General features: G+C 39.8%; 3 protein-coding genes and 1 non-coding gene across 4 annotated transcripts; 1 reads left to right on the top strand and 3 right to left on the bottom strand.

The window, feature by feature from the left end:
• Positions 1-7,027: 7,027 nt before the first annotated feature.
• LOC101315354 lies at positions 7,028-8,075 on the top strand. The gene is made up of 2 exons (XR_184855.1): positions 7,028-7,693; positions 7,772-8,075. It is a non-coding gene; the product is annotated as an uncharacterized LOC101315354 (transcript).
• Positions 8,076-9,640: 1,565 nt separating this feature from the next.
• Positions 9,641-12,923, bottom strand: LOC101315062 (calreticulin-like). The gene is made up of 12 exons (XM_004302196.1): positions 12,778-12,923; positions 11,837-11,944; positions 11,539-11,731; positions 11,172-11,430; positions 11,021-11,077; positions 10,879-10,926; positions 10,709-10,795; positions 10,499-10,624; positions 10,320-10,415; positions 10,161-10,235; positions 9,925-10,023; positions 9,641-9,828 (listed from the first exon to the last, which is right to left on the bottom strand). The coding sequence occupies exons 1-12, from the start codon at positions 12,875-12,877 to the stop codon at positions 9,817-9,819; spliced, it is 1,260 nt and encodes a 419-aa protein (XP_004302244.1). The 5' UTR covers positions 12,878-12,923; the 3' UTR covers positions 9,641-9,816.
• Positions 12,924-14,327: 1,404 nt separating this feature from the next.
• On the bottom strand, positions 14,328-18,502 carry LOC101314765 (pyrophosphate-energized vacuolar membrane proton pump 1-like). The gene is made up of 8 exons (XM_004302195.1): positions 17,905-18,502; positions 16,620-17,194; positions 16,161-16,540; positions 15,973-16,059; positions 15,550-15,880; positions 15,050-15,460; positions 14,910-14,969; positions 14,328-14,828 (listed from the first exon to the last, which is right to left on the bottom strand). Exons 1-8 carry the CDS (start codon positions 18,134-18,136, stop codon positions 14,622-14,624), a joined length of 2,283 nt encoding a protein of 760 aa, XP_004302243.1. The 5' UTR covers positions 18,137-18,502; the 3' UTR covers positions 14,328-14,621.
• A 1,512-nt stretch (positions 18,503-20,014) lies between these two features.
• LOC101300268 (RNA pseudourine synthase 1-like) lies at positions 20,015-21,962 on the bottom strand. Its single transcript, XM_004304817.1, has 3 exons — positions 21,599-21,962; positions 20,559-21,214; positions 20,015-20,430 (listed from the first exon to the last, which is right to left on the bottom strand). The coding sequence occupies exons 1-3, from the start codon at positions 21,960-21,962 to the stop codon at positions 20,407-20,409; spliced, it is 1,044 nt and encodes a 347-aa protein (XP_004304865.1). The 3' UTR covers positions 20,015-20,406.
• Between the last annotated feature and the right edge of the window lie 554 nt (positions 21,963-22,516).

The following is a 22,516-nucleotide window of genomic DNA, read 5'->3' as shown; positions in this document are numbered from 1 at the left end:
CCATTTACGGACTTTCAAAATGTGTCCGTTGGATTACATAAACGGCCTACAAGTTGATGAGTACAACTCTTTCTCGTGTGGTCACATGCAGCTGAACACAACCTGCCCCCTCCTCTCTCTCTCTCTTCAGCGCATCAGAACTCCCAACCCAAACACCACCAAAATCCCAAAATGGCCGATCACCACCACCACCACCACCACCACCGCCTCTCTCTCCCTCAACGCCCCACCACCTTCACCTCCACCACTCCCACCACTTCCCGCCAATACCCACTTTACCCTTTCACCCCCTCCTCCGCCACTCCCTCCAAACACCGCCTCTCCTCTCTCAACCCCAAACCCCTCTCCTCCTCCACCTCCTCCTCCGCCGCAAGCAAATCCTCTCTCTCATTCCTCTTCCTCCCCCTTCCTCTGCTCCTCCCCTTCTTTCTCTCTCTTCCCTTTCTCCTTCCTCCTAACCCTAGCTTTCTCTCTCTTCGATTCTTCTGGCCATGGGAGTGAGGTCAGCAACGGTGGCCGGCGGGGTTGGAGGAGGTCTAGCTGTGGGTTGGGAGCTCTGATGCCCTGAAGAGAGAGAGGGGGAGGATTGTGTTCAGCTGCATGTGACCACACGGGAAGGAGTTGTACTCATCAACTTGTAGGCCGCTCATGTAATCTAACGGACACGTTTTAAAAATCCGTAAATGATCTGCAAGTCAGAGGTCCGCAACAGAAGCGGCCCCCTTGTTGCAGAGAGGGGTCCTTCAGATTTGTAAATAACTACTTTAGTAACTTTGCATTCGGGCCGAATGGGTCTTGGGTTCGTATTGCAAGTTTGGGGCTTAGCCCTTTACATTATACAAAGAAGAAGAAAGCCTACAAGATGATGGTTCGTGTTCCATCATATATAATGTAAAAACCCTAATTTTGTTCCAAATTCTCGTTCTCAGTCGCACGAACTCTCTCTTTCTCTATCTCTCATTTTCTCTCCTCGACTTCGCCGACCGCTTCCTCGGCCGTCACCTTCGAAGCCGGAGTCTAGGAGGCCGATCTCGAAGTTCAGACTCTTCACCATCAATATCTCCGAACCCGAAGGTACTTCAATATTCACAGACTCTCCAATTTGATTCAGATCCAGACTTCGTTTCTGGTGTTCTCACTTTTCCATTTTCGTTTTCTGAAAAGCAAAGAGAAACGGCATGGAGATTTTAAAACCAGTTGATAGTTGCTTGCGACCCAAACGTGCCAGACTGAAGAATTCATTTGTATTTGTGGACCGTCGGGATAGGAGGAATTGGAAAGAATCAGAAACAGTCTACGGGGGTTTGACACATGGGGGTGGACGCTTGCTCCTATCAGCATTCCTGATTGGTCAAAGATTTATGGGAAGATGACCTGATTGGTCAAAGATCTATGGGAAGATGATCATGATGGGTATAATGTCAAATATGATGAAAATGATGATCCAAATGGCCAACTGCATCCATGTGTAGTCACCATGGAACCCTTGCATTTTTACTTTCCTTAAAACGATTACGTGAGAATCCGGAAATAACCTTTTTTCCCTCCTTTCCTCATGTAAGTGATTGTACCTACAGAAACAAACAACTCTTTAAGATTAATATTTGTGTATCACTACAACAATTCTCACCAAAGGCCACAAACAACAAATGTGGTAAATATGGTCAAAAGCCACACATGTTCGTGTCAAAACCCCATTTTGCCACACTACAGCCACATATTTTAGGTATGTGGTGTATAGAGCCGTTGCAATGAGAGAAAACTAGAATGTGGGTGATAATGGATTCTGACCATTGTGAGCCCAGTAATTTCAATGGTGGGTAGAAATTATTATTATAATTGTTTTTTTCTTTTCCTTTTTTTAATTGTTTCTGGTCCATTTTCCAGTCTTTCTGGGGATATGGTTCATATCGATCTGAATGTGATTTCATCTCTCTGGGGATGGATGGGTTCAGTGATGATCTTTAGTTGAGTCACTGTCATAGTATCTGCTAGTGTGACGAATTTTGAGATCGATGATATGCATAGACTCCCATCATTGAAACGCTAAGCAACATTCAGATAAGGTTGACATTCTGAGGTTCTTTCAATTTTACTTGGTGTGCATCATGACGACCATCATTGCATACATAGAACAATGAGTGTGTTAACTCAGAGCAGAGACTTCTGAAGTTATCAAATCTGTCAAAATCATATAGGTTCAGTTAACATCGAAGCAAAATGAATAGATATAGCTAGCAAAGCAAAAAAAATTTACAACATAACCCAAACCTGATATCATACAGCGAAGAACAATAGTTTTGGTCCCAGATCTAGGAGGCGGAGAATACATAGCTACCATGAGTCCATCACGTTGAATCCACCCACTTCATCCATAACAACCAAATCAAGAGAAAATATCGAAGAAACCCATTTAATTTCCAGCATTTAAATCCATAATTGAAAACGAAAAAATCCTTGTACCTATATTAAGTCAAGGATTCAAGAATGGCCGGCAACACTTATTTCCTCAGATCTGGTTTTCCAAACTTCACAGAGGCTATCACCACCAGGTCAGTGACGCTCAAGCAACATCAGATAGTTGAGATTGCCCTCTTTCCCCTTCACGGATGATTCATTGGATGATAAATGGATGGTTAGAGTGAGATCAGAGCTTGAAGATAAGATAAAAGAAAGGAGAGAAGAGAGAGAAGAGAGAGGAGAGATGAGAGAAGAAGAAACGAGTCAGACCAATTTTTATCAAACATCAATATAAAATCTTAAAATAAATACCCACTCATGAATAAAAAAGGTAAAAGTATTTATTGACAAGAAAAAAAAAATTTAATTGAAGCCTGGCTTTTTTATGTACGTGATTTTAGGAATACAATTTGAATAACTATAAAATATTATATTTGTATACAGAAAAACAATAAATTATTGCATTGCCACACTTTGGTGTAAGAAAGTGTGGTTCGTGAGAAAAACGGACACCACCTGCCCCAGTCTCCACATTTGCTCATGTTTGTAGCAATGTCAAATGTGGCTGTTGCCCCTAGTTGTTGTGGTGTATGGAGATTCATCTTCCTTAGCTGTCGAAGGGGGTGTCCTTGGCTGTTGATTGTTAGCCTATTGTCAGGCTATGAGATGACCAATAGGTGAGCCTATGAGCCTGACACGGTCTCTCTGTGAACATTCATAGTTTGTGCTACCAATTTCAATTTAACATTTTCTCATTTCTTTTTAGAATTATCCTTTTCTCAGTTCATTCCATTATTATATAGCGGTGGCCATATTTTTCATGACCTCTAATTGTTTGTTTAGATGCTTAAATGATTTCTTACTTTGCTGTGGATGCTACCGTGCTATTTAGCTTGCTGTGAATGCTAGCAACAGGTGAGCTTTCGATATATAGATGAAACGTTTTCTTCTATCCGGTCCATTTCATGCTATTATATGTACGTTTCAGTTTCTCTTCTCAGTTCATATTGTCATTACCCGTGGCAATTTATTCAGAGGATGACCTCTAACTACTGTTTGTTCAGATTCTGAAATGAATACTTCTGCATATCGGTGTACAAACGTTTTATAAGCTGCCTACTGAACATAATGAAACACTGCTTAATATAGTGCCAAAGCCTATTGTTACCTACCCATTATTCTTCCTAGAACTTAGTACTCAAATCTACCAGAGTATAATTTTACTGATAGACTAGAGTCCTAGACATTATATTTGTGGACTTTCCATCAGTGGCGGATCTAGGATATGAACATGAGGTGGGCTTCAAATTTGGTCGAAGGCCAAAAAAAAATTTCAAATACAACTATACAAAACGTAGGAACTCAAGTAAACGTTAATAAGTCTTCAAAAAAAAGTAGGCGTCAATGAAAGTAGAAGAAATTTCTAAAATTTAAAAACAAATTTGAAAACTCAACAAAATTTTCCCCAAAAGTTTGGATTTTTTTAGATTTAAGACGGAGAAGACTAGAAAACTAGAAGAAAGAGCGATTAATGAACTACGGAACTGAAGAATAAAGACAAAATCACGTATAAAAAAGAGAAGAGATGCACAGCTAGTAGAGAAGTTTGGTGGGCTTGACTGAACAAACATATATATATATATAAAAAAACATAATATACCTAGGATTTTTTGTAACTCCAAAAAACTTGGTTCGGCTTGAATCCTAGCAACCCTAGCTTTGGCTCCGCCCCTGCTTTCCATGCAGAATATAGAGATTTTTCGTCTTTACGAACTAGTGATGGTGCTCATAAAGCTGCAGAATCTCTGATATCGGTTAGTGAATAACTTATTAAAGCAGAGTTGCCATCATCAGAGGCCCTGAGTTGTGTGAGATCAGCTCTTGCTTCATATCTTGGACGTGCCATCTTGGAGGAGTAATAGTTGACAACCTTTTGGGCGCATGTTTAGTATATCCTAAATACTCACATATCTATATGGCTCATTGCTAAATTTTAGAGAGAAGTGGTGTTTGTATATTCTTATGATACTTGCTACTTTGCTAGCAACAAATTGTTCATATAACGGAAAGGAAAATTCAGAAGTGTATCAGAGCTACATTGCCCCCATCCATCGGAACCGAGAAGAGGTTGCTCTGGCAAAAGGGAAAACTGGAAATCATTTTCTTATTCAAACCAGTAAAATCTTGCTTGCAAGCTCCTAGAGATAGAACCACCCTGCCTGTTTTACCTGAAATCTTTCTGGTTCACAAACTAATGATGTGAATCATGTGATTATGAATCTCTATCTTCTGCAAAAACCATCTATTTGCCAGCAAATCTAAGTGACTGTTACGTACAGTGTTTACCTCAAACCAAATAATACCTCAAGGGCTCAATATGTACCGAAGAATCTGGCTTCATATTAAACAATTTATGGATCATGCATTCGGCACAGTCCCATGTGGATAAATTTGACACAAAAATATGTAGGAGAGTCATGAATCAATCATGTATTTGACACAGTCCCATAGTAGGAGAGTAATGAATAACAGACTGAATCGTGCTTTAATTTCCTCCCTCATTTAAGGACCCTCCCTTCAAATTCTATCCGGTCCATGAAAACTCTGCTTTCAGAAGGATATAGGCTGGTGCTTGATTCACATTACATTTACCAATCCAGACTTCATTGAAACATGTTTGCCATTGGAGAACCTTTATTTTTTGTAAGGTTGGCACTTGCTTCAAATCTTATTGGAGTAATCTTGCTACTGTAAATAATGGCTGAAGCATTCAAAGACCAAGGGGCACCCCTCCAAATTTCAAATTGTGTATGTATATATGTTTTTATTATTGAGAATTTAGTTGGATTGAACCAGATTTTAGTTAAACCATGTAAATTGGCACCCTCCCACCCCACGTTTCAGCAGTTATTTTAGGTTAGTTATCTCACTAAAAATTGTTTTAATTTCGTTAGATTATATTTACATGTAAAAAAAACAATATTTTTTTCTTTTTAAAGAAAGAAAGTAATTAATCTAGTCCTACCTATCTAGAAGAGTGGAAACTAGACTTCAGATATTAGAATGAAGAACCATCTTTTTATAGACTATTTGATTATATACATTGAAAAGAAAATTGTTGAAAAGTTTAGCATAGACTGGATTATTGATAACTTTCACAATATGTAGTAGTAACGAGTCTTTTTTTTTTTATGTATAATTCAGTTTAAAAACCTTGTTATAATATAGGAAGTTTCGGTCATTGAGTTTATCTTTATTTTTCAACATTCTTGTATTGGCCCCTCTCAATTATGATTTCTGACTCTGTCCCTGACCGTAAGAAAGATAATCAGATATTGAAAAGATGATATTGGACGATAAAAAAGCCGATTTTCTGGACTCTGGTTTCAGTCCAAATGTTAACATAAAAGACTATTTCGATGATCTATAAGAAAATTCTCTCAATCTTTCAAGACCATAAGAAAATTTGGTATTGACAACTTGTACACGACTAGTGTAGGCTCGTCTGTTTAGGTCTCATCGTAAAGGTAACAAGAACACATTGAGATTCAAATAACAGTGCCGATCCTACCCGTCACCTTAGTTTCATCGGTTACACTGTCTTCGTGACTACTTGAGCTCATTCATGCAACTGTTTTATAAATCCTCAAAAGTAAGGTAGCTCGGTTCTTATATGTAATGTCAGTAATGATCTACAGCTAGTCTATAACTATGGGCTGAAAAGAAACGGGTCAGGACACGAGCCCAATTTCCTATTGGTTATGGTATCGGGTATTTTAGTACACATATCAAGGAAAGGTATCGAGCAGAAAAGGGTTTAAGCAATTCAGGAAGGAGTACAAGTAGAACTGGCTTTGGCGGCCGTGTTGCATTGAATTGTGGTGTGTTCAACTTGTTCAAGTATCAGGCTGCTGAAGCAGGTACCACCATTCATTCTCAGAATTTCTTTTGAGCTTTTGCAAACATGAATAAGATAGTAGCTGACGAACTAGGCCAGATCCTGAGACTGGTCACCGACCCAGCTGATAGAAAATCAGCTTCTCAGGTCTGCAAGGGGTGGTGGCTCACGGAGGGTCTGAGCCGATCATCACTCCTAGTTCTCAACCTGGATCATCTTCCTCGATTACTAACTAGGTACCCAAACTTAACCACATTCGAAACACAAAGGGCAGTGAGCAATGCCGACCTCGCATTATTGGCCCAGTCATGCCCCAAATTGGAGGCCTTCATACTTGACCATTTATCATTTGCTGATGAACCGGTCGCTCGTTTACGGGCCCGTCCGAAAGTCGGGGACGAAGGTTTGTGCGCTGTGGCAAATGGGTGTCCCAAGTTGTCCAAGATTGTGATCAGAAGGAGTTCTGTTGGACTGCTTGGAATTATGTCCATGATTACTTCAGCAGCACATAACTTGACTCATTTGGATTTGGGTAGTTGTTATAGGGTCACTGACCAAGTCCTTGAAGCAATTGGATCATCTAGTTGCCTCATTCGCTTTTTGAATTTGAGATGTTGCTACAATATTACTGATGTTGGATTGAGTTTTTTGGCAAATGGGTCTTGCTCAAAAACCATCGAGCAATTGAACCTTTCCAGCTGTTGTGGAATCACTAATGACGGGGTCTTGCTGTTGTGCAAGATGCGTGTTTTGGAGGAGCTGGATTTAAGCTGCTGTTTCGACATTACTGATGTTGGAGGTCAAGGAATCTCCACAATTGGAACCCTCAAGATGTTGAAGTTGCGGTCTGCAATAACAGAAAGAACCATTGTAGCTCTTGCTAAGAATTGCTTAAACTTGGAGGTGCTTGATCTAGATGGTTGTACAGGGATAACTACAGCCTGTATTGATGCATTTTCGGGTCACAAGTGCTTGCGATTCCTTATTCTACTACATTGTTTGTCTGATGATTTAAGAGGATATGCTTTCGAAAGCCTAGCATTTGGATGCCCTTCATTGGAGTCGATTGTGGTGGAAGAAAGTTGGAGAGAGAGGCTGTTGCAGGAAATGCAAGAGAGTACTGTCAGCAGAATTCTAGATTTCAGGAGAAATTTGGTTGCTTAGCACCTTGTATTGTTTGATGTATCAGCTTTTTATGTGTGATGGTGCTTTCGAACTAACTAGAGATGTATTGCTGCTGAACTATTTGGTTTGCTGTGAATTTTATAAACCGGAAGGCTCATTGAGTTGTTCGGGTCTGAATCCATGACTACGAGGTCTTGACTTCCTGCACAAGTATGATTGTTCCCTTGCATTTCCATGATTTATCCATCAGTTTCCTTCACTTTAACTTCTGATGTGTTCTTGGTGTAGGAATTTCAAGAGGCTCCCTTCCTACAGTTCATCCTGAAAAACCAAAGCACAAAACAATCTGATTAGTAAATGTACTAGTTACGCAGTTGAGTTAACTAGCGACCAACTGAAAGTAAGACATCAAGCCTCTTCCAGTTTAAATTCAGCATCAGAGTCCTGTCCGGAATCAGCATCTTCATCTTCATCCTCAACCTGCAAAACAAGTGGAGGCCACAGTTAGGACCACAAACAGAAGAAGAAGATGAATCCAAGACTTTTCAGGTAACGGTTCCCAGTTACAGCCGGAAAAGATAAACCAAAGAGTTCAGGTAATGGTTTAAAGGGTTACATCAGAATCAGCTGGTTCATCCTTTGATTCCTCCTCCTGTTGTTTCTCTTCCTCTTCAAATGCTGCTTTCTCAGCCTCATGAAATGCATGGGAATTCGATAAGAAATCTAAAACCACATTGGTATCTACGATAAAACATACCTTCTTGGCTTTTGGGTCTGAGATTTCCTTGGGATTGTCATCACATCCCTACTAAATGGACAAAAATAAGAGTCAGTATGGCTGTTATATTTACCCCATATAAGCAATGAAATGTAGTTTGATGAGGCTTGTTAGAAAGTTCCGTAGACCAGACCTAGAGACCTAGAGATGTTTTAGTGCTAGTGTGCTACTGAACAATGTAGTGTGTTGGGAATGATAGAAACTGGTTCAGATTTCATTTCCCTACTGATGTATGAAACTTGATCTAATATTGCTTGATTCTTTAATGAGTCTTCTTTAATTACTGTTTCAATTTAACCTTTTCTTCGTTCATTCCAATATTATATATCAGGCCCATTTTTTTCATGACCTCTTATTGTTTGTTTAGATTCTTAAATGATTTCTTACTTTGCTGTGGATGCTACTGAACTATTTAGCTTGCTGTGAATGCTAGTAACTGGGTGAGCTTTCTGTATATATATATGAAACGTTTTCTTCTATCCGGTCCATGAAAATTCTAGTACATGAAAACTCTGCTTTGAGAAGGATTTAGGCTGGCGCTTGATTCACATTACATTTACCAATCCAGACTTCATTGAAGCATGTTTGCCATTGGAGAACCTTTAACTTTTGTAAGGTTGGCACTTGCTTCAAATCTTGTTGGAGTAATCTTGCGACCGTAAACAAGATAATCAGGTATTGACAAGATGATACTGGACGATATGGTATTGACATAGGAAACCAACAGTTTGTATTGCTATTGTATACAATTACGCAAGGCAAGTCAGAGAAGCCTTTTATACAGGACAAGTACAACACAAAAGTAACAGACGAACAAAAATAACTAGGGAGACGTCATATCTTTGCATGACTTATTTTTCGTTCTTCTTTCAGTGATATCGTAACATTTTTCAATTTGAAATAGTTTTTTTTTACTTTGAAGTTACTGTCTGTCTCCTTTCATTCAAGTCCTTAACAGGGTAAAAATGGATAAGCCCAGGTGTGCATGTGGGTGGTTTGAAGGTAAAAAATGGATGGTAGATAAGTGTAGGATGATACATAGGACAACAGAAAACTCAGATTACGCTGATTTTCTGGACTCTGTTTCAGTCCAACTGTTACCATAAAACACTACTCCGATGATCTATAAGGAAATTCTCCCCATCTTTCAAGTCTCTTTGCAGAGAAATCCAGCCTTCTCTCCGGCGCCACCGAGCACAGAAGTTCAAGTCAGGTGGGCCCAAAAAAGTGGACCCGTACTGGATTTTCCTACCACGAACAGGAAATGCATATTGGCCAAAGAAAGGAAACACACAAGTTTTGAAACTATTTTTTTTTTTCTTGTTCCTGAATTTTGATTATGAAAACCACATCACAATAACTCATGATTGTCCTCATGGCTCAAACAGCAGCTAAATGAAGATCTTTTAAGACATCAGAGCTAATAAGCAGTTCGGCATAGAGACATTCAGGCAATATCTTCCCTCTAATAGTTCTCTCTTCCTACAACTAACAAATGAGAAGCAAAAAAGAGAAATAAAATTGGTGCCTCGCCCCAACCTGCAATGCTCTCTTCCTACAGTTCATCCTGAAAACCAAAGCACAGAACAATCTGATTAGTAAATGTACAGGTTATGCAGTTGGATTAACTAGCAGCAAAGCGAAAGTAAGATAGCAAGCCTACATGTTTTGCTGCCTCTTCAACAGCCTCTTCAGCCTCTTCCAGTTTGGATTCAGCATCAGAATCCTCTCCGGAATCAGCATCTTCATCTTCATCCTCAACCTGCAAAACAAGTGGAGGCCACAGTTAGGACCACAAACAAAAGAAGATGATAAATCCAAGACTTTTCGGGTAACGGTTCCCAGTTACGACCAGAAAAGATAAAACACAGAATTTCAGGTAATGGTTTACAGGCTTACATCAGAATCAGCTGGTTCATCCTTTGATTCCTCCTCCTGTTTCTTCTCTGCCTCTTCAAATGCTGCTTTCTCAGCCTGAAGAAATCCATGGGAATTCGATAAGAAATCTAAAACCACATTTTAAAAACAGGAGGCAGTGGTATCTACGATAAAACATACATCTTTTTGTTTTCCCCATGTGTCTTCAGCCAGCTGTTTGGCATGCTCTGGCTCATCAGTGATTACGATATTGTCAAACAGAGTTCCAGATTTCACCTGGCACATTACACATAATGATCATCAGAATATGAATATCATGGGAATACAATTAGAAAATCGCAAAGTACGAAATCAATTACCTGCCACAATTCAATACCGACGTATTTCAAGTTGGGGAAAACATATAGATCAGGGTCATCGGAGAAGTTTGGGTTGTCAATCATTGGTGCCTTCCACTTTCCCTTGTAGTTGGGGTTCTTAATTTTCTGCACGGAGGGAGCAAAATCATGAACAACTGTTCTAAAAGTTACTATTACAAGCCTATAACTAAACATTAGAATTTTACAAACCTTTGGCTTCCATTCACCCTTGTATTCAGGGTTGGGGATGGTTGGGGCTGTCCATTCACCATCTTCCTCATCATCCCAATCTTCGGGCTGAAACACCAACCCATGTCAGTGAGCAACAAAAATAGTCTGCAATAGCGTTGAAATATTTCAAAACCAGAAGTGGTCATTACCTTTTTGGCTTCTGGGTCAGAGATTTCCTTGGGAATGTCATCATATCCCTACAAAATGGACGAAAATAAGAGTCAGTATGGCTGTTATATTCACCCCGTATAAGCCATGAAATTTACAAAACTTATTAAACTGGGAGACTACCTCTGGCTTCTTGTCTTCAGGGTCTGGGATGAATTCCTTGTCGTCCCAGTCTTCAGGCTGCCAACAACAGATAGTCAATAATCATTCATCAAACTACCAGTAATAACTACTTTGTGGAAATAAAAATAGAATAAAAATCAATGGGATTTACCTTCTTGGCTTCGGGATCCTTGATTTTCTTTGGAGGAAGAAGATCCCAATCACTGTAGAGGCTGCCAGTTTGCTTCTCTACATTGTCAATAAGGATGCTGTAGGTAGCATCTGGGCGGATGATAAAGGTGTATACATGAGTGAGCTGGTCAGTCTCACAAGGTACGTCCTTCTTGATCAAGTTGTTTGTTCCGTTGTAGTGGAGAATTGCATGCACTTTCTTGGTGCTGTATCCACAGATATCTGGCCCAAACATGATGCTGTGAACCAAACAAATTCATAAAAACTCAGCAATTTAAATTTGGTAGGGAAATTGAATTACAGGAACAAAGCGAGCAGACACTCAAACCAAAAGGGAGATCACAAACCTGTATGGGGTATCACCACCAAAGGACTTCTGATCTACATCACCACTGAGCAATTTGATGTAGCCACCACCGCAGTCAAGTTTCTGTTCATGCTTCACAGAAAACTGGAACACTAGTGTGTTATCCTTGTTGCTGAATTCAGGGAACTCAGCTGATATGGCATAGAAACGGTAGTCCTCACTGGTTTGGATACCTGGAACAAGAATCAAAGTCAGTAAATCTGGTCATGACGACACCAGTCCAAATGTGTCAAACACAACAAAAGAATCTTGCAGACATTATTGGTTTAAAAGTTTACCTTTGTCATTAGCATCGCCGTTCCATTTACCGGAGGTGTAGTTCCATTCACCAGCTAGGTTCTCATCCTTCTTCCAGTCAGATTTAATCCAACGTTTCTCCCATCCATCTTTTAGTATTTGTGAAATCATACAGGAAGAAAGAACAAAATGTAACGTGAGATAACATATTACTCCAAAAGAGTTACAGAGCATAGAGAAGTATAGATATTACATTTACCATGGAAATAAACTCGCTTTTAGATGACACTAATATTCCATATCTCTGTCACTTTGACCAAGACATGTCACTTTCCTAATCCAATTACCAAAGCTGAAAATTCCATTCAATTTTCAAACCCCAATGAAATCTAGCCAGTTTGCGAGAACATTTATTGCTAATGGACAAGTTCAGCAACAGAAACAACATCCATTTCCACCTAAAAGGCCTCAGAAATTCAAATGCACATATCGATTCACATTATGATTTCAATTTCAATTGTAGTGTGACACTGAGATTTCAGCTTTAATCCAAAACCTCAAAACTACTGTACTCTCCATCCAGTGCCATTCGTATCGGCTATAACACAAAATCATAAACCTCACTCTGTCATATGCAAACACCACCCCACTCCTACTGAATCCTTGACTATAAACACATACACCAACACTTACACATTCACCATTTCGATAAACAAAAACCACAAATCAAGCTCAAAACTCAAACATACATCAAATTTCCAACAGATCCATTCCATATCAGTAAATTCAATTCACCTTTACGTCTACGAAACAAATCAACGAAGAAAAAACAACCAGATCGAATCGCAGACTCACACTCAGCTCCGATCCTCGATTAACGACACTCAATTTCATCACACACAAAACCTCATAAACCCTAATTCACTGGAAATTCAAACAAACACTGATCCATTACAGAGCGAGAATCAGAGAGAGGTTTTACCTTCGAATTTCTCCTCGAAGAAGACCTTGGCGGAGGCGACGGCGAGGAGAGAGAGAACGATCAAGGACGCCAAGCTAGAGTTTCGAGCCCTAGACGCCATGGTTTTCACCAGAGAGAGAAAGAGAGAGAAAGAGTTGCAGCTACAGAGTGAGAGAGCCTCAGCGATCGGGGGTTCGTTATATAAGCCTTTACCCGATTGGAATTTACTGCCGCGGTTAAAAGGTTAATTCCAGCTCGGGTTAGATTCTGAATTTGATGATGTGGACGAGTGCGAACTCGCCACATCAGCTCTTCTGGTCATTGGTGTGATGTGGCGATTCTGGATTGGGTGGTTACTGAAAATGAGACTGCAGCAATTGGGGGCGACACGTAGATGTGAGGCCAGCTGTGTTTACGGAAATGCCCCCTATGTCTACCTAACCCTGATTGGGTAAAATTGGCATGGTAATTGTCTTCGTGACCAATTGGCTTTAGAAACTTTATTGTAATACTTAATATGCAGATTAGGTTAGGTAAGTTTGGATAATTATAGGATTAGAATAACCACCACATGTGGTCAAGTTAATAAGAGCCTAAGTGTGGAACTCTCATGCTCATGTTCGAATCTCAGCCGACGTTAATTAGAGTTAAATCCTAATTTATTCTTAGTGGCCAGAGGAGAGGAAGCGTTCTGACATGATCTCTCGGCGCGGATTAGTGTCTGGGTCTAGAAAGCTTTTGAGGATACCGTCGTTGATACTCTCAAAAAATTATAGGATTAGAATAAAAATTTGCTAAAGCCTTTTGTGTAAGAACAAAAAGGTTGATGGATTTTCATATTCAGATTTGGGATGGCCCTGCCAATTGTGTCATACCATTGTGAAGTCGTATTCCACACTAAATGCTATCTCTTTTTGCAGGATTATTTGCTAAGTAATGTTACATTGGTTATGATTTATGGTCCATGATGGTATCATCATGTGCCTAAATGAGTTATCATGTGCTAACTAATGTAAGAGATAACCCTCGTGCTCGACGAGTGTTCGACTAAGTCTTATCGACAATATAACTAAATTGATCGTGAATGTGCGGATTCGATCAAATAAGTCACTTTGTTTGAATAAAATCGTTTAGATGGCGAACTTGCATATTGACTAAAGTCGGCGCATTCGCCGGGATCTTGATCGAGCATAAACATTCCTAGAAATATTCGCATCTGATTGTGACCTTGTTTAGGATCAAGGACATATGAAAAAGGCACTTAGCTAGCTCCACAGTCCATACTAAAAGATAAATTTTAGCAGGCTTAATTCTTTGAAGTTCTCATAGTGGGCCGGCACTCAATTTGTTCTGCTCTGAAACTTTGGATGCTTAGATTGGAAGTCACTCAAAAACCTCATTATATTATTGTCAAAGAGTCACAGAGCACCCAGCTAAATCCAGTTCTCACTACTAGTGCTAGAGTTGACCTTGCTTCAGTCGTGAGCACTGAGCACACAAGTTTCAGAATGGTAGTGTTGCTGTAATAAGCCATTGCAAGCAGTATCTGACATAACTAAGGTAGAGGGCTCAAGTCGAACCATGAAAATAGTGTCCTAGATCTTTCTTACTACGCATGAAAGATGATCAAGTTGATAAACATGAGATATTAAAGCCATGGATTCGACATAGAAGAGGTCTCCATATACATAAATGAAATAGTGACTGAGAAACAGAAATTCTAGAATGCAGATTCAGAAGGGATGCCAATGCATCATTTTAGTTGTAGTAAAATTGGAAATTAGTAGCCATACTTGATACACTGCTCACCCAGTAAATATATACATATTTACTGAAGTTAACCTGATTTCTGTTACAACTCGATCTCATAGCCATTTGAAGAGTAGGCCTCCATGAGCCGCAAAGAATGGTGCAAACACCAAGGACTCAACTGCCATGAGTTTGATCAGAATGTTGAGTGAAGGGCCGGAAGTGTCCTTGAGGGGATCTCCAATTGTGTCACCTATCACAGCCGCCTTGTGAGGATCTGAACCCTTAGGACCGAGCGATTTGGCATGCTCAGAATTACCAGCCTGCAGGCACATCAAAATGGCTCAAAACTCAAACTCACTCAAGCAAAAGGAATCATAATTTTGCAAGAACAATGGCTTTACCTCTATGTACTTCTTTGCATTATCCCATGCCCCTCCGGTGTTTGAAGCTGAGATGGCAACCTATCAAGGAAAACAAAAAGGAAATGTGAGACATTGCTCAAGAAAGACTATGAGGAATAGAACAGCTGAAGGTCACCTACCTGAACACCAGAAACAAGTGAACCAGCAAGAATGCCAGCGAGAGTTTCAACTCCGAAGAAGGTTCCTGCAATGAGAGGCGTAAGCATGACTAAAGCGCCAGGTGGGATCATCTCCCTCAGGGAAGCATCGGTAGAAATCTTCACACATGTGGCATAGTCTGGCTTTGCCGTCCCTTCCATGAGCCCTGGAATAGTATTGAACTGTCTGCGAACCTCTTCGACCATTTTGAGTGCTGCACTTCCTACACTTTTCATTGTCATGGCTGAAAACCAGTATGGAAGCATTGCCCCCACAAGCAAACCAATGAACACTTTCGGTGTCAACACATCAACTGTCTCTATTCCTGCTCTGCTGACATAGGCGCCAAACAAAGCAAGAGAAACAAGAGCAGCTGATCCAATAGCAAAACCCTGAGACAGAAAAGTGCAAGCATGTCAAAATTGAACGAAGAAGGGCTACATATGATCATAGTCCATACTAAGTCTCCAGACTGTTTCACCTTGCCAATAGCAGCAGTGGTGTTTCCAGCCGCATCCAAAGCATCTGTTCTTTCACGAATCTCATGGCTCATCCCAGCCATTTCTGCAATGCCACCAGCATTGTCACTTATGGGGCCATAAGCATCGATCGCAAGACCAGTGGCGATAGTACTGAGCATTCCCAAAGCAGCCACAGCAATTCCATACATGGCAGCCAAGCTAAAGCTGACATATATAGCAAATGCAATGGCAAATACAGGAATGATAACTGATTTGTAACCTAAAGCCAAACCGAAAATCACATTTGTTGCAGCACCAGTCCTGCAAGAATCTGCCACATCCTGCACTGGACTGCACATTCAACATGGTAACTATAAGCATCAGAGTTTTGAAGACTGAATGGATAAATGCATTGTGATTATAACTCAAAGAAAGTTGCTCACCTGTAAGCATTGCTAGTATAGTACTCAGTAGTATATCCAATAACAAGACCAGCCCACAAGCCAATTGATACACAAAAGAAAAGGTACCTGCGGACAACATTTAGTTCAAATAACGAATGTTAGGTACTAGGGGAGAACAAAATCATTGCCCTTGAAAAAACGAGATGTTGAAGCGAAAAGGGGCATACCAGTTCTTGACAGTTTTATTGGTTCCAAAACTAAACATAGTGAACTCTGATGGCAAAGCTACAAAAGTGACTACAGCAATCCCAGCAGTCATCAGAACTGTTGAGATAATAAGCTGTCGCTTCAAGGATGGTTCAACCTCACTTGCAATCTTAATTTCAAACAGATCAGTTGCAAAAAGGGTTGTTATCAAGCAAACCACAATCCCCATTGAGCTTATAATCAAGGGATAAGACATGGCTGTGTAGTCATGAGTGATACCGAAGGAGGATATAGATGCAACAAACAATGCTGCACAAGTTGCCTCGGCATATGATCCGAACAGATCAGATCCCATCCCTGCAATATCTCCTACATTGTCACCCACATTGTCTGCAATGACCTGAATGAGAAACAAAGAGTCAGTGAACTAGTGCAATAGTTTACAAGAAATGAGTAATCAACTAGAGTCAGGAAATTACAGCTGGGTTTCTTGGATCATCTTCAGGGATGTTTCTTTCAACTTTGCCAACAAGATCAGCACCAACATCAGCTGCTTTTGTGTAAATACCTCCTCCAACTCTTCCAAACAATGCCATTGAAGAGCCTCCAAGCCCATAACCAGTAATCGACTCATACAGTCCCTCCCAGTCATCCCCATAATACAGCTTAAACAAATTAATAGTGATGTACAGAACCAACAGGCCATTGGCAGCAAGAAGGAATCCCATCACAGCACCAGACCGAAAAGCGGTAATAAAAGCCTTCCCTACACCCTTCCTAGCTTCAAGAGTTGTTCTAGCATTGGCATATGTTGCAATCTTCATCCCAAGAAAACCGGAGATGACTGATGTAAGAGCACCAAGCAAGAAGGCAACAGTAGTAAAGAAGGCATTGGCTAGAGCTGGTTTACACATATTCCCTGTGTTGTAAGTGCAGGGTTCACTTTGAGTGCTGAAGCCCTTAACAGAACCAAGGAAGAGGAAGATGACAACACCAAATACACCCATAAAGATACTGAGGTACCTATATTCGGTATATAAGAAAGAGGTTGCCCCTGGGAACATTACAAAGATCAACACCGTCAGAGTCAAATAAAGTTCAAAGATCCAATCTTATTTACTGCACAAACTTGTATCACAGTTTAGTGCTGAATCGTGATACACTTGATGTATAACATGACAATTGCCTAGCCAATATGCCATAGAAATCAAGTTCCTGACATGCCTCCCTATGTGTATTTTTCAAGTTCTGTTAACTTATGACTCATAGATCCATTTGTGTTTCTATCCCCCTAAAGCACCAACTCCCTTAACATGATAGCTCATAATTTTTTATAATCATCAATCATACTTATGCAAGAAATGAAGGTATGGCCAAGCATGCATCATGCAAAAGACAAAATAGGAAATTGAAACAGAGTGCTGAACTTGATGTACAATTTGCCAACTGGGTTTCAAAGTTTTGGGGAGTCATCTCAAAGATCAAACATCAACAGTAGAAGAATGTACAAATATAAGCATAAAACAACAGTTGAAGTAAAATCAAAGAACAATATTGATCCTTCACAGAAAGCAGCAAGAACTTAGCTTTTTTTTTTTTCTTTTTTTTTCTTTTTTCAGTGTGTAAACACACTATGAAACTAGCATGATGACTTAAAGACCTTTCGTGATAGTCGCCTTGTTTCTTATGCATAACCATGATAATACAAAGATTTAAAGAAAAAGATAGCAAAGGAAGGAGAGGAGGACCAGAGAGAAAGCTCACCCTCAGAAATGGCATTTTGAATTTCAGCACACTTGAGGGTAACTGAAAAGTTGTCAATACCCTCTTCTTCTTCTCCAGGGATCAACTTGTCCTTGTAGTCATTTCCATCACTAGAGCCATAAGACACCTTCACCCTTGAAACCAGAAACCACTGAAGCAAAGCAAAAGCAAGTCCAACAAAGGCAGCCACAGGTATCACAACCTGAGTTAGCCCCTCACTCAGCAAAGCCATTTCCAACTATTTGAAACAACACAAAAAGGTAGATTTCTCTAAGTTTGTCTAAGCTTCTCTTTGAGCATTCATATATATGGCAGAGAAACAATGGTGGGTTCCTAAGGATTAGACTATTAGCCTCTTAAAAACTACAAACGTGTTATCCAAATGATATGTTTTGGGATTTGCATTGCATGGCCATAAGAATCTACAAAGCTAAGCTTGTTTGAAAGGCAGGTAGGACTTGGGGAAAGATTTTATTCTAAGCTTGGACTTGGTAATACTGGTTGTTTTGAATAATAGGTAGAGGTATTATCACAGCATTAATGGGCTATGTATACTTTCCTCTCATCCATGGACAAACTTTGGTCTTATCAGCAAGAGTCCCATGGATAAAGATGAACTCAATAATTACTCACAAAATCACAAAGGTTCCAAGTTTTTGGATTTCATTCAAAGTAGATTCACCTCCAGATATATTAGAATATTTCACTTTTTCTTCTTCTTATTATGTCAATGAAAGTTGCACCTTCTCCATATTCTGAGCATATATTATATATGATTTGATTTCACATTAGAGAAAAAGCCATTTAAACTTTTCTTGGCATTTCTAGGAACCCAACTTTGTCATGATGCTTGTATGAGATGCAATGAGGTCAAGAAACAATCTTAGACATTCATTCTGTGTATAAATCAAAATTGAACTGGTATTGTGCTCTTTGGTCAAAAAACTAGCACTGTTGTATGGAAAATAACTGTTTCTAACTTGTTCTAGCTGTTTTCAGCTTGCTGATATAAGCTGGTTGAAATCCAGGATGAAAATTGTGAATTCAAAGTCTGGCTGTAATTTGAATAGTACCAAACAAATTCAAATCGAAGAACTATTGGCCATTTTTCTTATGGGAGCTTTTTATCATCTTTAAGCAACTGTTTTTAATGTACAGTGTGATGCTAACTTGAACTCCAAATGAATTCAAGTTGCAGTAAAGAAACAATTGTGCAGAAGAAAATTGAAGAAAAATAAAAAAATCAACATAATCGTTGCAAATTATGCTTTTCGTGGCCTTGAAGGTAGATATAGTGCCTACAGATTACGGTCAAGCTTGTGCATTGTCCTTGCCTCCTTGGCATCAATGACTCAGTTCTTAACAGTATGAAAGTGCAAGCCAATTCAATTCTGGTAGGAGAATTCTAATATCTAATCTGATTTTGGTTCTGAGTCCTGTAGCGAAGACTTGTAACAACGCGAGGTACTTATGTTTCTTAGAAGAAGGAATCCTAAGCGTTGAGGAGTAACAGTAACACATGAATTGAAGAAATCTCATTTTAATTTGTGGAGCTTGTTCTATATCTTAGTCTATAAACCAAATGAGCCTCCAATGTTGATCATGATGAGCCTTCAGTGATCCAAAAATTAGAAACTTGCTGCACTATTCTTGGCAAAAGGCTAAAATATCTAAATTTGGTATTCTCTTATTATAAAAAAGCACCACGTTTACCGCACCTAATTGATTATCCTACATGAATCTAATCCCAACTACACCCACAACCCTCGAAAGTCTTTGTCTTTCCAAATTAAAACGAATTCAGTATTTTATGTGACCAAGATCAACATGAGTTTTGCCACGCATTCTTTCACTTTCACACGCTAGAAAAGGACTTGGGAAAGCTCAACTACTGAACCAAACGAATAGACTACTACCTTGTTTAGCACTCTACGTGTCTCTATTAGTAGACGATAATTTTATCTTCAAAAAGAATCATACAACTGGTTAAATTTTCTTCTGGAAGATCTAAAGTGATGAGAAAAAGATCGTAAACTTCCTAGAAAGTGTCGGTAAAATGTTGTTGTCAATTCATACAGTTGTTTACAAAGCACCACTATAATTGTATATTGTTGCATACATACTGATGTTAAGGACACATCACTGCCTATTTCTTCAAATCTTAGCAACTATGAGATGAACTTATACATAAATCTAAGGGAACAGAAGTTTGACAACATCAACATAAGCTAGCAAGCGCAATTTCTAGTTACATGCACCGAAATTGAGAAGAAAATGGTATATATCAGAATTTCCTAGTAACTCATTACTTACAAGTTAGTCATGACATTTGAATTCCAAACCATTCTGCCTGTATGATCAATCAAAGCTGATTATAAGGAGCTCAAGCAATGAGGAGGAGGAGGCTGCTGCTGCAACTAGAGGTCAAAACTTCGCTCGGAAAATAACTGTAATGAAGCGAATAGGGGAACGGTTGCAAACAGGGGGAGATGTCTGAAAGTTTTAGCTCCCTTCAAATTGAATCAACTGCAGTCAGTGCATAGTGATTAACAATTTTACACCAAGACTCGATCTGTGACTTCTCCTTTCAAGCATGAAAATAAAACTGAACATTTAACACCATGAACCTGTAAACCTAACTATGGCTGCCATACCTGGTTGGCCCAAGATGGTAGGGGTGCTCGAAACAATATAGGAAGACCAGTAATAGGGTGGTCCAAAGACATGCTTTCTGCATGAAGTTCATGACCTCCATATGTTGTTCCTTTCCACTCGTAGACACCCTCATACTTGACATCCCCTCTTATCGAAATTCCAAGATACTGGCAATGCAACCGGATTTGGTGTGTCCTTCCACTCCGAGGACGTGCTATTACCAGAATCTCATCCTTCTTTGCATCTCCATCTATTATTACCGCTTTTTCTTCAACCACTAAGATCTTATCATCATCTATTCTAAACTCAGATGGCTCTCTGAAGCACCCTTGTCCATTTATCGATAAAATTTCAAACGATGTCTCCATGTCTCTGACTACCGATCCACCTGGAAGTGGCCTCCCTACATCTGAAGCAGCATATACCCTCCATGCCCCAAACTTTGACCGACCATGACCTGATTTAACAGTGATTCTTTCCCATTTCGGAGCTGAACCAATGCAGCATGCAATGTATGTTTTCGAAACTTTATGATCAGTAAACGCCTTAACAAGTTTGGCAGCTACTTTATGCGACTTGGTTATGATCATTACTCCACTAGTGTCCCTATCCAGTCTATTTGCAAGATGGATCTCCGGTGCCTTCCCTTCCAACCCTGCAGCTAGTCATCGAACTGGTTTCAACATTCATGAAAGAATCTAATATAATCACAACCTCCTATTCTATTCGCTACACTTGGATAGTTCAAGTAGCCAGCATTTCACTATCTACTGAAGTACACACCCTTTCCTGAATCTGATTATGGCATCTAAACCTTTAGAATGAACATAACATAGTGAACTTAACCAATGTGTGGCACTAGCATACTGATTCCAACATTTAATTCCCAATTCATATAAAAAAAAACATTTAATTCCCAATTTACTGAGTTAACTAAAGACTCAAAAAGTTACTAACTTTCAGCAATTAAGCATTACCCAATATCCAAAACACCACAAAAAACAGACCCAAAAGACGCACAGTCCAAATTAGAGCTAACCTGACTCGGCAAGGAGCTTAGGAACCGATTCCAGCACAGTCTCACAGTAAATCCCCTGAGGCTTGTTCACTACAATAAGCCACTGATCCTCGTAAACGACGTCGTTTCTCGATAGAGTAAAGAGGCTTGATTTGGAAGAGGCCGACATGGCTCTCGCCAGTTCCATGTTCTTTGAGATCAACGGAAGAGGCGGGGAGAGTGGCACCGGGTAATTTTGTGAGATTTGGAGGGCATTTTGGGAACTGGGTTGGTCTGACATTGTAACTGACCTGAGGAAATTGAAGGGTTTGGGGAAGCTGGTGAGGGTTTTGGGGTTGAAGAAGACGAAGACATTGACGGGTTGAAGAACAAGAAGGGAGGACATTTTTGTCATTAAAACGGCAGCGTTTCTTCCTTCTTAATTACTTTGCTGGACTCATTTTAAATGGTGGACACCAAGGCCCGTATAGGCCCACTACGGATCCACCGCCTAGACACAGCCCATCTCCGCCTAACCCACTAAGGCCCGATTCGCTTTATTATTATTTTTTTCTATGTTTTTAAATTGTAGACTCCTAGCCCGTCAGGCCCACCACGGCTCCTTCCGCCTAGCCACGTGTCGTCCCCGTCTAGCCTGCTTAGGCCCAACTTGCTTATCTTTTTTTATTTATTTTTTTTCTGAATGGCGACAAACAGTATCAGAATTAAAAGAAAATTACATAATAACACATGACCAAATTTATAAATACAAAAAACCCACTTACAATAATTTTTAGACAAATTAGGACATGAACCTAATCCCATAACCAATAACAGCCGGCTTAACTTGAATTTTTACTGCCAAAATGATGAAAATGTTCGGTTTCACCATAAATTTTACAAAGATGTCACTAAGTCTCCATTCTCTTTTTTCCTCACCCACCCCACCGATCTGCTCTC

This window comes from Fragaria vesca, linkage group LG6 (genome assembly GCF_000184155.1).
Source record: "Fragaria vesca subsp. vesca linkage group LG6, FraVesHawaii_1.0, whole genome shotgun sequence".
Taxonomy (NCBI): domain Eukaryota; kingdom Viridiplantae; phylum Streptophyta; class Magnoliopsida; order Rosales; family Rosaceae; genus Fragaria; species Fragaria vesca.
Note: the sequence above shows the minus strand (reverse complement) of the source record. Positions and strands in the feature narration are given on the sequence as shown.